Source organism: Marmota marmota, unplaced genomic scaffold (assembly GCF_001458135.2).
Source record: "Marmota marmota marmota unplaced genomic scaffold, marMar, whole genome shotgun sequence".
Taxonomy (NCBI): Eukaryota; Metazoa; Chordata; class Mammalia; order Rodentia; family Sciuridae; genus Marmota; species Marmota marmota.
The window spans coordinates 28,446-43,787 of NW_026000142.1; the positions used below are offsets into that span (position 1 = coordinate 28,446).

Below are 15,342 nucleotides of genomic sequence, written 5' to 3' on the forward strand. Positions count from 1 at the left end.
GTAATTCCAACATGATATATTTACAAGATATGCCCCATTACTATTTTCTCCAATTAAAAAAAAAAAAAAAGTCTTTGTAAAACTTTGAAAGTTTCTTACTTTTCAGTAGGAAACTTTCTGTAAGGAACGTCTGACGAGTGGGGAGTTCAGAAAGGTGTGCAGAAAGGTTTTGTGTGGGTTGTTCGGGAAAGGACAGCAGGATCTCAAGGTTTGGGGCCATTAAACTAACTAGGTCGTGGGAGGTCTGCGAGGGAAGGTGTCTGGGCAGCAGGTTCGCGCAGACAAAGGCCAGGCCCGGCGCAGGGCGGAGCCTTGGAGGCCCGGGAGCGGGATCGGGCTGGGCGGGCCTGCGCGCCGGGTGGGGTGAGCTGGCACCTCCCACGGTGCTGCCTGGCCTGGCCCACACGGCCGGCCAGCTCCCGCGCCATGGGGCGGCTGGTGAGTGTGGGCTTGATGGGGATGGCGTTGGCGCTCCTGGGCGAGAGGTTCCTGGCGCTCAGGTAGGTGGGGCTTCCTGGCGCCCCTCCTCGAGGGTCCCCAGGCTGCGGGAGCGGACGCCAGCGGGTGGAGAGATTCTCCGGGGCGGGGGATCGTGGGCGGAGTGAAGAGCTGTTGATGGCTCTCGGTTCCCTGGGCTAGCTGGGCCCACCCCACCCCCACCCGGATACTTTCTAAAAAGTTTATAAGCCTTTGCTGCTTACCAAGTTCTGCCTAAGTTGACAAGGGAGTGCTTTGCAATTACTCAAGGGCAAAACTAGTGCTTTCACTTGAAAACAAAACTATTACTCATGCATTGAAACTTTAATTATAAAGATTTATTTCAGGTCACTGGTGCTGCTTCCCTTTGTTGCCTGAACCAGACCCCTCTTTAATATTGCTCTCTCCATCCCTCCCCTGCATAGTTGGAGAAACACTTCTGTTTTCTCATCTTGGCGCTGTAGATCAAAGCCACTTGACAAAGCTACTGTTCTTACATCACTTCCTTATTCACCCTGGATCCCTGAAGCCAGAAAGCCAAACAGTAGAAGCACATCTCATATTTTAGTTATATTGGAAGCATGATGGTTAGACATCAAGGTTTCTAAATTACCAATTAAAATTTTATAAGCCTCATGAGAAAGCCTTCTGGAAATATTAAACACCTACTAGGTATGTATGCTGTGTTCTTCTGGGCAGGCTACTATTGTAAATTTATACCTTAATGGAGTTTACCTTAATATAGGGGAGGAGAGAAACAAAATAAATATATGAATTACTATGCCCAGGTCCGGTACAATGGAACCCAGGTAGTTGTACATCCCCTGAAGGAGTTCTGGTGGAAGAGAGATTGACATTGGCTTTGAAGTGACAGTGCTTGTAAGTGTGGTGATGGAGGAGTCCTTTGAGGATTCAAAGTGCAGTGTGAGCAAAGGTCTAAGATGAGAATTGGAGTACCAGTTTGAAGGAAGTATAAAGTCAAGGAATGAGAATAGTAGGGGTAGTGGGAAGGATGGGCTTTTAGGCTGTTGAATAAGTTCAAAACCTGGCCCTTTTTTGATGGGCAAAGAGAAGGTCTGATGGGTTTTGTTTGTTCCGTAAGAACCTGATATAACCAGTTTTGCATTATGAAAATGAACCTGCAAGGATAGAGCAGTGGTTATCTGTACATTAGGATCTCCTAAAGGGCTGGTCTCTGGGTAGCACCCTAGAGATAATAACTTAGCTGGTCTTTGGTTATTTATTTATTTATTTATTTAAAAAACCCTCTCCTGATAATCTGGGAATGTAATTCAGAGATAGAGTGCTTACCTAGCATGTATGAGACTTGGAATGTGATACCTACCACTGCAAACAAACAACAACAAAAATAAATAAATAAGTAACCCCAATCTACCAACCAAACAAAATCCTCTCCTGATAATTCTCAGGGTTGAGAACTTCTGGAATAGAGTATAAACATAGGGAAACTAGTTAAGGTATTACAGTGGTTTGAAGAGGAGAACCGGGACCCAAAACTCTCTAATCCCAGGAAGGAAGATCAAAAGTGACACCATAGCTTTCCACGGTTGCTCCATGTCCCATAGCTGTAGTTTCATCTGCTGATAACCAATGCAGGCGTTTGTTTTACTGAGGAAAGAATGCTCATTGATAGGAAATGGACATGTTGATCTTAATTATCATGTTATGTAAATGCTCTCTGCAGAACCATTGAGTTGAATGATATTTTTTTTTGTTCTTTAGTTTTATTTTTGATTGACAAATAATAAGTATGTATTTATGAGATAAAATATATATTTTGTGTACTATTGTGATCAAATCTGGGTAATTAGCATAACTATCATCACCTTACACATTTATAAAATTTTGTGGTAAGAACATTCAAATCCTTCTCCTTATTTTGAAATATACTTTACTCTTGTTAACTTTAGTCACTCTATTGTGCAATAACATTGTAACCCTACTTGTAACATTGTACCCATTGACCCATCTCTCCCTCTCCCTAGCCTTTTAAACTATTACTGCACTCCAACTTCTACAGATCGACTTTGTAAGATTCCTCCTATGAATGAGATCGTGCAATATTTGTCTTTCTGTGCTTGAATTATTTTACTTACATGTTTCAGGTTTATCTTAAATGACAGGGATTTTGTCCCTTTTTGTAGATGAATAGTATTCCATTGTACCACGTTTTATTTTATTTATCCATTTACCCACTGCTGGACACTTAAGCTGTTCCTCTTTCTTGGCTGTTGTGAATAGTGCCTCAGAGAACATGAGAGTGCAGATGTTTCCACATACTGATTTTATTTCCTTTGCATATATACCCAGGAGTAGGATTTCTGGGTCTATTTTTACTGTTTCAAAGAACTTCCATGTTGTTTTCCATAATGGCTATACTAACTTACATTCTCCAGAAGAGTAAACAAATGTTCCCTTTATGGCCTAAGGGTGTTGCTCAGTGATAGAGCACTTGCCTAGCCGGTTCAAGGGCCTGTGTTCCATACCCAGCACTGAAAAGAAAAGAAAAAAAAAAAACAAAAACTTTTTCAACACTTATTTTTTGTTGTCTTTCGGATAATAGATATTCCAACTAGAGTGAGGGGGTATCTTGTTGAAATTTTGATTTTCATTTTCCTAATGACCAGTGATGTTGATTATATTTTTCATATATCTATTGGCCATTTATATATCTTCTTTTGAGAAATGTCTGTTCAGGACTTTTGCTCTATTTTCAAATTGTTGGGGTTTTGTGGTATGAATGAATGAGTTGAGTTCATTGTATATTCTGGATGTAACCCCTTATCAGATGTATTCCAAGAATATTCTCCCATTCTGTAGGTTGTCTCTTCACCCTGTTGATTGTTTCCTTTGCTGTGTCTGTTTTTGCTTTCGTTGCCTGTGCTTTTAAGACCTAGTGAGTTTTGATGACTTTGTATGATCTTTCCAACTCTGATTTAGAAGCAAGACCACCAAAATTCACAGGCTCATTAAGTTGTCACTAATTTTCAAATTGCCTGTGTTCCCACAAATTGAAATTTTCTTAACAATTTTCCTCCCTTCTAATCTTCGAGTTTTAAAATTAAGTCCCTTTGAATGATACATATTATAATTGCAAACCTAAGACAAAGCAAATAAAGCTTAATGACATAGATTGTACCCAATAAATAGTTTACAGTGTGATGCAACTTTTCTTTACAAAGATTTGACTGTGATAAATTTTAATGAGCAGTGATTTCACAGGTTGGTAACTTTATTGGCTAGTTGAAGCTCCAAAGGCAGTGAGGTAATATGGGGTGAGGTGATAGGTGATGGGGGTAAGTGGGAGGTGGCTTGATTTAGCAAACAAAAATGCAGAATGCCTAGTTAGATATAAATTTCAGATAAACAACGAATCATTTTTTTAATATTAGTGTGGAATTCTTATACTTTAATTGTAGTATAAGCATGGAATTTAGGATGTAATTGTACTAAAACATTATTCATTGTCTGACATTCAGATTTGACTGGGCACCCTGTGTGGTATCTGGTGACTGTGTTTGAGGACGGGTGTCTACTCTCTGCAGTGTGATTGAGTGCTCAGATCTATGGCATTTCTCCTGTCATACCTTGACAAAAAGCAGCATGTTCCCAGCTTCCCATAAAGAAAGACTTTTCAAAGGAAGGTGAAAGGACACAAACTTTGTTTTTTGTGCTCTACTCTGGTGTCTGCTATTTAATTAGTTATTGCAGATGGTACTTTAGCAACCAAGTTATTTGGCTTCCCCAGGATACCCATTTAAATTTCTACTTGTGTTTCAGATAAACAATGGGGAAGTTTTAGTGTAAGTATGTCCCAGGTGGATAAATGTAATCAAGATTGTCTGTTTCCTTTGGAACTGTAACTGACTGAGGTTCCCAGGAGAGGATGGCATTCCCCACCCATCTTTTCTACCCTTCCCTAGTTGAGAAATAAGAAAATAGAGATAAACAAACATTCTCAGACTTTTTACTCCCTATTGCAAAATACACAGCCTTGTTTGGATGAGTCATGAGATGACTTGAATGCATCAGAGACCCAAGAGTGGGCAGAAACCCCCAAAACAAGTGTCTGGACATTTTGCTTAATGGTTGATGACTTTTATGACAGCTCCAAAAAGCAACTCTGGAATCTGTTTTGAAACTCTTCAAAAGAGGCAGCTTTTTTTTTTTTTCTTCTTTTTTAATTACCATTCTGCTTATCACTTATCTACTCTGTGCTGGTCACTGTCAAGTGTAGAAAGTTCTTTATATGAAACCAAAATGTACAATTTATCAACATTTTGAAAGAATATCCTTTTGTTTTTATGCTTTCATTTTATATATCTGTGTGCAGATATTTTGTTTTTCTTTATTACACATGTAAATATTGAGGTTTGGAGAGCTTAACTACTTAGGCCATCAGGTAATTAATTAGTGCTGGACTTGTTAGCTATGCCAGGTCTTCTGATTCCAGTTTGTTCCAACTTCTTCATCACTTCCAACCCTCTGTACCATTGACAAATTTTCTCCAGGTTTGCATGGCTACGCACAAATTCTTAGTTACTTTGTGCAAACATTGCAAGGTCCTAGAAGCTGAATTCCAAAGATTTTTATATCTACATATAAAAGATAAAGCCCATGTTTGTATATATCTGCACAAGGAAGACAAAGCCCCACCAATGTTTTGTAAGCTGGAAGGCAGTGCCATATGGCCCAAAGTACTGGCTCATAGTAACCCTGTTCCAACTTTGCTTGAAGTATATTGACACTGTTGCATGGTTTGCCTTCTATGCTCCCTACCATGAGTAAGCCAGTGACAAGAAGTCGTTGTTGTGTTCCACTCTGGATAAATACTAGAAATAGAAGAAATAGAGATTGATATCATGTTAATGACTATTGGTTAAGAATTCATGTGTTGTGTGGTAAGATACCCTGAATTTATTAACATCTTTATTATCTTATACCTTGGACTAGTTATTTCACCTTTCTGTGCAGTAGTGTCCTGATCTGTAGGATGGAGTACCACCCACTTGCTCCATTCTGGGATTATAAGAAATAAATGAGGTCACCTGTATCATATGCTTAGAATAATGCCAAGCACATAGTAAGCTTAATAAAAATTACATACGATGACAATGATGTTTGTGCAAGATTTCTTAGACTTTTTAGGATGTAGATCTATTAGTAGTCTGGCAAAGTAGCCTTGATTTCTTCTTAGCATCATTGAAACTCTTGCAGTGCTGGGATTGAACCCAGGGCCTCACACATGTTAGGCAAACATTATACATTGAACTGAATTACATCCTCAGCCCTGGCGTTGTATTTTTATATGCATAGAATAAAATAAAATGCATAGGGATACAAAATGAACCAATCATACTTAAATACTATTACCAAATTATTTTAAAATCTAACTTATGAATAATAACATGAGTTTTAAAAAGTTTGTTTTTATTTTTATTTTTTGATGAGATCCAGAGGTGGGTAAATGTCAAACAGTGATAGTTTGAAGTAATGATGAGTGTAAATGGCACTTGGAGATGGCTATAGCAACTGAAATGTGATGGCAGCAGTACCTGTAATTGTTGATATTGAGAGTCACAGGTATTGCTAATAAGAGGTACTGTGGCTTGTTGTTCCCACTCATTATCAAAAAGAGTACTCTATTCAGTTAGAGGTTTAACTACAGTACTATTTTTCCCCCACCCAAGGTCATGAGTCTCTAAATTCTACCCATGGATTCCTTGAAGGTCTAGGACCCCAGATTAAGATCTCCAATATGCATGATTTCCAATGGGATCATCTGGGAATGATTGCTGATAGCCAAGGGAAGCCAGCTTATATCCTGCCATAGGCTTGTAACTCAAAGGAAAATAATTGAATTGTAAGGAAAAAGAAAAGGAAGAAAAACAAAAGGAACCTCTAGCAGAGAAGGCAAAGAGTTATCATCTTGAGCATCTATTTTAATACATTGTCGTGGTTGTTGGAACAAAGTGTCTGAGGCTGGCTCTGGGTTGAAGGGAAGGAATGCTGTGGTTGATTAGTGATGTCTGCATGACAGCAGAGTACTGACAGCAGAGTGGCAACAGCCATGCCATCTCAGACCTACAGTAACCATAAGCTTGCTATGGACATGAAGTGTTAGAGAGCAAACATTCCGTACAAAAGTAAAAAGATTTTCCTTTTCACATCTCATGGTATTTGTGTTTATACTATGTATTTTATACTTTTACATGAATAATGATAGCCTTTTTGATCTGCCAATTCAAAGAGGTTTGCATAGCTTTCTTTATTCTCCAAGCTTAAATCTGATATTATTTAGGAATGCTTTCAGCTGCAAGTAACATACATCAAATTAATGGTGACTTATACAAATAGGGACTTATTTTTCTTACATGACAAAAACTGTAGCTAGGGCATATTCTCAGTCAGTGATCACAGCAACAAACTGGGTTCTCTGTTTTCATGCTGTGACCTTTCACTGTTGACTTTACAGCCTTGTGCTTGTCGAGAATGGAATGACTGCTGTTGTTCCTGTTTTCTCAAGGACTCTGTGTGTGTGTGTGTGTGTGTGTGTGTGTTCAAATTACAAAGAAGGGAGGAGGGGAGGTGTGCACTAGCTCTCTCTTTTTGTGTCTACCATTTTTATCAGGAACAAAAGTACCTTTCCCCAAAACTTGAGCTGTATGATTCCAGGGAGAAAGTCTAGCAGTTTTCTACCAAGGGAGTCTGGAAGACTTGATGAGCCAAAGCGGATTGAAGCAAAATCCTCCTTTTCTTTCATAATAAAGGAAAGCCAAGGGAAAAACTTATTTGAGTAACTGGAAATCATGCACAGCCCTTATGTAGCTCTTCAATATTAATAGCAGGTAGTCTGCATCTCCAAAGGTGATTTTGTACAACTAAACTAGTTGAAGATTGCTCTTTTTAGCCAAGTGCATCATCAGGCAGCTATCTATACAAACCTAAGTTGACTGAAATAAATACCTCATATTAAACCATTCAAATACAACTGAGCATGTTTCTTTAAACAGATTATATTTATTATTTATTTTTTAAAATTTGTTCTTCATAGGTGGAGTTTATTTTTGATATATTATATATACATAGAATAAGTATAACTTGTTCCAATTAGGATCCCATTATTGTGGTTGTATATGATGTGGAGTTATATTGGTCATGTGAATACCAATATAACTCCACATCATAATTTCCTATCAATACGATAGGAAAAGATATGTCCAATTCATTCTACTGTCTTTTCTATTTCCATTCCCCCTTCATTCTCCTTTGTCTAGTCCAATGAACTTCTATCTTTCCCTTCCTTGTTGTGGGTTAGGATTCACGTAGAACAGATTGTATTTAATCATACAGTTTATCTTTGAAAAAGTAGAGGTAATCATCATCATCCCTATTTCTGTATAGTCAAATAGACATAGTGCGTAAGTTATATAAAATTGACACCCAAGTCAACACATGATACTTCACGTACAAACTACAGCTGTGACCCATTGATTTGTATGTACATCTGTTTCTGGAGCCACATATTATCAGCATCTTGGAAGTCTTTCGGGTTCATCCTTCTTGTATCCATATGGAAAACTGAGGCCTGCAGAGACTCACTGATCTGCCAAGGATCGTGGAGTGTTCCTGCTGGGACTCAGCACGGATCTCAGTGCTCCTGAGGAAAGCACAGAGTCGTAAGGGCAAGGGCCACCTCTGTGTGATAGCTGGCTCCAGTGCTTCCTCACTGAGTGGACCTCCAGGGAAACTGCTTTTCTTCTTCAAGTCAGTTTCATCATCTCTAAAATGGGGATGATGGTACCTAATTCGCAGGGTTGCTTTGAAGAATTGAATGAAATCATTGAGGTAAATCACTTAAAACCATAGTAGACTTAAAACAACAGTGAATTATAACTGCTGTATTATTGATTTCCTTCACCACTCATGGTTATCATCAGCATAGTCTTCATCATTATTCCTATTGCTACCACTACATGTAATTTATATGCTCTTTTTTTTTTTTCCTTTTAAATTACTCTTGGGGCATGTAAGAGTGAGATTTGTTGTATTTTGTTACTTTGATTTAAATTTTTTAATAATGTATTTTGTTTTTGCATTATACATTATTATTATTTATATTTATACATTATTTGTTTCATTGATGTATTATTTCAAGAAATTTAATATTATTTGAGTTGTATGATTCCAAATACTTACTGGTTAACACTTTATTTAGAAGCTTTATGATATGAATTGTCAGAATGTAGAGTTAGCCCAACCAGTTAGTAGTTCTGGATGACCTAGGCCCTGTTTTGCCAAGAAACCAGTACCCTTTCCCATATTCAGTGTCTGGAAGTCAGAAGCTGTCAGGGATTCAAATAGGAGAATGAGGGGCAGATTACTGTGTGTGGAACCATTTTAAAAATTGCCAAGTTCCCTGCAAATACAATTTCTGTTTCTTATGGCTCCAGAGAACCGAGAGGTGAGAAAAAGAGAAGAAAAAGCCTGCAGTATGTGTACTTCAAAATTGTCATTTCCACATGTTTTGGCCCAAACTGCCTTGTAGTCCTCTAGGGTGGAAATGATGGGAGAAGATACCCTAGTGGAGTTCAACATTCCCTAGTTATTTCTTCTTCTTCCCTGCCTCCCAAAACAACCAGATCAGTAATTTGCCAAAGTTAGATGGTGCTCTCCAAACTTCCAACCCTGGTACACATTGTATTCCTTAGTAACTCTTTGTGGGTGTGTGCTGAGTGGTGCCCTTTGTTCTTGGCCTTTTTCAGACATGGAGTGAGACCGCCATGTTTCATTGTTTGGCTCTTCAGTGGAAAGGGCTCCTAGAGCTACATCTGAGGTCTTTTCCCATCAGAGCTGCAAGAAATGTGACCTGGTGCTCTGTTATATTATAAAAAAGTTGTGTTTGTCGAGTGCTGGGCTTTCTCTCAGAGCCCTGTCCATATGCAGAACTTCAGCGCCTTGTGTTTTTTTGTTTTAACTTCTTTCTGGTGCTGTTTCATGTTCCTACACTTGTTTTTCTGTCTTCACTTTCATCTGCTTTAGGTTTATGCTGCTTTATGTATTGCTAAAAGCCTCTTTAAACCCTTTCTGGAACAAAGCAGGGAACGTATAAACAAAGTTTGTTTTATTTTGTTTTGTTTTAAACAGAAATCGACTTAAAGCCACCGGAGAAGTGGAATCTGTAGATCTTCCAAACTGCCACCTGATTAAAGGAATTGGTATGTATGAGAAAATGCTTGTTTTACACATTACAGTGTTGGACCACCAACATTAAAACACTCATTAACAGTATTTTGGCAAGCAATTAGTGTTTTTCAGCAATTAAACCACATGATCAGCAGAACCCCCTTTGGTCTATCTCTTTTGATCTTATGCATCCTGTATTTCTCTTTTCTTATGCTGACTGTAATTTATTAATTGTTTATGTAATCCTTTGCTTACTATTTGATTTATGGCTTATTCCATGACTCCTCTGAATTTCATTTGTAAATTCTGTTTGTTGTGGACGGCCTCTGCATCCTGAGTTCATTGTCCTATTCACCACTACTGAAGTTGGAAGGAAGGTAAGTTCCTTGTAATCAGGAACAGCATTTATCTTGCTGCTACTCTGGAACCAGCATCTTTTCTGATAGCTAATGTATATTTGTGTTCAATTTATTTCATGAAGCATCAAATATACTTGTTTTTATTTGTTTTCTATGTGGTGACTACAGAGGGAAGAACAATGATTGGGGTGTCCCTGTCTCCATGACTCCATGCAGGATGCTCCACAATGCCTGAGTCTCAGAACTGAACAAACAGGTTTGGTTCTGATGCACAGGATGAGAGATCTGCTCAGACTTTCTCCTCGCACTGAGGAACTCTGTGGATTCTCTGTAATTTCTTCCAGGCAAAGTCTGTGTCTTGCTGCTTTTTACCTTGTTCCATATACCAAAGTCCCTACTATACAGTAGACTCTCAGTAACTGTTATTGCATTATTAGTGAGATAAGTTACGGTTGGAAAGGGGCAGGGGGGAGCAGTATCTGGTGTCTAGCTGTGGTCCTGCCACACACATACAATGTGAACTGGTGCAAAGCATGGCCTTTCATATTTTTCACCTGCAATGATGAGTTTCTAGTTAGGCTAGAAGTTTTTAGAGTCCAAAAAAGATCTTGGGAAATTTAATTATAATCTGACTCTGTAAACTACAGTGTAGAAATGACTAAACTAACATTTTATCCCTTCTAGTCCTTATGTAACAACATCTAGAGGTGGGAGAGACCTTTCAATTTTTTGTTTTGTTTTCAAGAAATTGAAATCCAGATTGCACAAAAGCATTCTGCTCCTCCTAATAAGTAACATTGTTGAACATACTTTTCCGGCCTATTTAGGAATACTTTCACACACATGACTTAAAAAAAAAACACAAATGAGGTCAAATTATACATAATATTTCTAAACTACCTTTTTGTTCTTAATACTATCTTTTGGAAACTTACGTTAGCTTAGTTATCTTTTTTCTGTAACCGCACAGTATGTTCTGTGCAAAGTGCACATAAACATTATATGTTCAAACAGTACAGAAAGATCTAAAATGGAAAATAAAAATCTTTCAACAAACTCCCCATTCCCCCACAGAAGTAACCCCAGATATAAAGCTTTTTTTTTTTTCTTTTTTGGTGTACATGCAAATACATATATGCATATAAATACATTTTTTTCCCACAAATGGCATCTTAGTATAAATGTTTTACAACCTGCTTTATTCCTAGCATGGCATGAACAGCTTTGCATAGGTCTGTTTACCTCATTCTTTTTTAATTTTTTCACATTCCATGATTTATATAACTGATCACTTAATGCACATTTGGCTTGGTGCAGGATTATCTTACTTGTTTGTTTTTGTTTTTTTGTTTTTAATTTTATTTGAGGTAAAATACATATCATGTAAAGTTTATCATTTTGCTGCTTTTAAAGTGTACAGGTCAGTAATGTTCAGTGTGTTTATGTTGTTGGGAAACCATCACTAATGTCCATCTCCAGGACTTTCCCATCATGCAAAACTGACACTTTGTACCCACTAAACAATAATTCCCCATTCTCTTCTTTCCTGGCAACCACCATTCTGCTGTCTCTATCAATTGGACTGTTCTAGATACCTTGTGTAAGTAGAATCATACAGTATTTGTCTTTTTGTGACTGATTTTTTTTTTCTCTCTGTAGTCTTAAAGGTTCATCTATGTTGTAGCATGTGTCAGGCTTTCCTTCCTTTTTAAGGCTGAGTAAGATTCTCTTGTATGTATGTACCACATTTTATGTATCCCTTCATTGTTGATGGGCATTTGGTTTGCTAATTATTTTCTCGTACATTTATAATGTTCTTCTGGATATTTCCAAGAGGAATCTCCTTTGGGTCATATTGAATTGACAAATGGGTTCCCCAGACCATCTCAGAAGTCAAAAGGGGCCCAGGATATGTTCTTTCTTGGAGGTCCCTAGTATTTTAAAAACTGAAGAAATGTCCAATATGAATTAGGCACACCCTCCTGCCAGGATGGAAGCCAAAGGCTTTAATTCTCATATGACCTCCATCAGACTGCCCCAAATCCCTCCAAATGAATTGTAATATAAGGACAGCAAACTTTTGTATAAACGCTTTCTAAAAAGGAGTCCCTGCTTTAGCTTCCCATTGCACTGCTTGCTTCTCAGTTAGACAATATAGATCTCCCTCAGTCTAAAAAAGTTATGCCATATTCCTGAATGTTTACTTTAACCAGATTAATGCTTTTAACAGAAGAAGAAAAGTGCAATGCAATATGCTTGTGCTAAAGCAGGATAATTATACAATTTGCGAAAAAGTATACATTCGTTTATGTTTTACCATAGGTGGTACAGTCTAATAATGGAATGAGAGTTTAAAGCAATATAGTTAACTTCTCTTAGTCTTATCAGTATATTTAAGGAACAGTAAATAAAGCCTTGTTTGGTGATTGTATCAAACATGTGTATTTGAGATTCTTTTTCTTTTCTTTTTTAATTTTTTATTTAACATGTTTATATTTATTTATGAGGTACAGTATTATAATTTGATGCATGTATACACTGTATCTAATAAGATCAAGCAATCAGCATTTCTGTCTCCTCAAGTATTACCGTTTCTTTGTGTTAAGAACCTTCAATTTTCTTCTTCTAGTTGTTTTTTTAAATTATTATAGATTACAATTACTCTACTATACAACAGAATTTCAGAACTACTTTTCACTCAACTGTATTTTGGCACTATTATCAACCCTTTATTTCCCATGTCTCAGTTACCCTTCCTAGCCTCCAGTGACCTCTATTCAATTCTATTCCTATGTGGTCAACTTTTTAGCTTCCTCAAATTAGTGAAGACATATGTTAATTGTCTATCTGTGCCTGGTTTATCTCACTTAATATGCCCTCTAGCTCCTTCCATATTGCTGAAAATAAAAGGATTTTGTCCTTTTTTATGGCTAGATAATATTCCAGTGACTCTATATACCACATTTTATAAATCCATTCATTTGTTGATGGACATCTTGTTTAATTAATATTTTGGTTTTTGTGAACAGTGGTGCAATGATCTCGGTCATGTGATTATTTCTTTGATATAGGAATTTCATTTCCTTTGGATATATATCCAATAGAGGTATTGCTATATGATGAGATAGTTTTATTTTCAGTTTTTTGAAAAACCTCCATACTCTTCTCCTAATAGACACACCAGTTTACATTCCTGCCAATAGTGTATAAATGTTTCCCTTTGTCCACATCCTCACCTCCATTTGTTACTTTTTTGTCTTTTTGGATGCAGCCATTCCTAATGGGGTAAAACAATGTCTCTCTATAATTTTGATTGGTATATCCCTGGTGATTAGTGTTCTGAGCATTTTTTATATACTTGTTGGTTATTGTATGTCTTCTTTTGATAAATGTGTATTCTGATTATTTGTCCGTTTTCAAATTGGATGATTTGGGGTATTTTTGCTGTGTTTTAGTTCCTTATATATTCTGGATATTAACCCCTGCAGATAGTTTGCAAATATTTTCTTCCATTCTTTACCCTATTGATTGATTCCTTTGCTGTGCAGAGGCTTCTTGGTTTTTTATAATTCTATTGTTGTAGATGTTGCAATTACAAACAAATCAGTGACCATCATTGCTCTTACATTTGCATGTCTGTGAATAAATCTTTCTAACAATAAGGTTGTTGTCATTAGGATCTATGTTTAAAATTTTGATAGTCATGGATAAACTTCCCCAACTTGGGAACACAAATAAACTAGCTACCTCATATTTGTAACCCCACTCATACCTGACAGGGTTTACCGTGCAATGTTAGCAAGAGCAAACCCTCATTGTTAGAGCAGTCTTTCTGCTTAAGCGTGCCTTTCCAGACCTGTTGCTGGCCTCTTGTTCTTTACATCTCTCTTTGCAATGTGTTCGGCTTCCTTTTTCTCATTGCTATTTTTGTTATTTTCCTAGTCCTATCTCCCTCCTCCCAGACTGGTTGACTATCCTGGAGCTTCTCTTTCTTTCAGTTCCCCCAACGCTTCCCAGGAGGATGCGAACGCAGTATCAAATGCCTGGTCAACTAGATCTCTGCTGGATAATGCAGACAGCTCTAGGACTAAGGCAGTTCTAGAGTCCCCAGTACCTAAACAGCTTTATCCTGCCTTCTGGCTTCCATCAGAAGAGCCCCTCAGAACCGGTCCAGCAAAAGCCAGGTGGCATCTGTGAGGGATGTTGGACAAGAGTAGGAGGTTGGGTCAGTGATCTCTTAGTTGACTTTTGCTACTGAGTTAATAATTGTCACATTATTAAACAGCCCTTGGCCCCATGAAGCCCACCTTCTGTGAATTCAAGTCTCAGAGTAGACAATAGGGCACAACCAGATACATTACAGGACAAACTGCCAAGTGTATTCCTGTTACAGCTCACTGGGATGGAGCGCGTCTCAGAGAAAAAACAAGCCTTGCAGCATTTGTATTCTGAACAGTCGTCTGTCTATGTTTGTGACCTTTATGTTGTGATGTGTATGAGCTGCTGTCTGGAATTGGAAAGAAGGAGGAAATATGTCACCTCTGGCCCTTTTCCTGAAGTGTTTAATGCCTCTGAGGCACTTCAAAAGGCAACAGAGCGGAGAAGATGAGTGATTAGAAGCACATTTGGGATATATTTTTAGATCTAATTAGAATTGTGCTTTTCTTTCATTCTTTTTTTTTTTTTTTTTGCTTTTGCCCTGTGGTTAGTACACACCATATGAACATTTGTTGAGTGCCATGTTAGCAATGCACAATGGTTAATAATAACTTGTGGTTATATATTTTTAACTACAGTTGCTTGTCCAGTGGTCTTTGATGGTAAGGAGCACCATGTGCTGAACATACCTTCTCATATAGACAAAGGCAAGTAGCTATAGTAGGCAGTAAGGATCAGGAGGACTGTGTTTTTATTTCCTGTTTTGGAAACAGTAGTGGCTGTACACTTGAGGTTAATACCCCTAAGAGGTGAGACTTCTTCCCCCTTGCCTTTGTCCCCATCAACACATGTGTGTGTGCACACACATACTATGGGGCTGCGTTTGCCGCCACTGAAAATGAGCTCTTTGCAACTCTTGGGAGCTTTATACAAATATCATGTCATATCATGCCTTTCTGACTTAATAAATAAAAGTTATTGACTACATATCGTATAGTGTATGTGTCACCATCTATCAGCAAGAAAAGGTAGGAAGTGTCATCTGTACCTAAGTTGCTTTGTGCTTATTGCTAAGAAGGTAGAGGGGTGCATGGATGCTGGGGGATATTTGGCCATCTCTGACATGGAGCTATAATTGCTG

The 15,342-nt window shown here is 37.9% G+C and overlaps 1 protein-coding gene across 1 annotated transcript in view; it reads left to right on the plus strand.

Moving 5' to 3' along the window:
* The first annotated feature begins 342 nt into the window (after positions 1–342).
* The window catches only part of Pon2 (paraoxonase 2), a 30,044-nt gene continuing 15,044 nt past the window's right edge, over positions 343–15,342 (plus strand). Inside the window, exons 1-2 of the mRNA XM_015488222.2 lie at positions 343–500; positions 9,646–9,716. Of these exons, the coding sequence (XP_015343708.1) occupies positions 427–500; positions 9,646–9,716 (145 nt within the window). The 5' untranslated portion in view covers positions 343–426. The remainder of the gene's footprint in view (positions 501–9,645; positions 9,717–15,342) is intronic.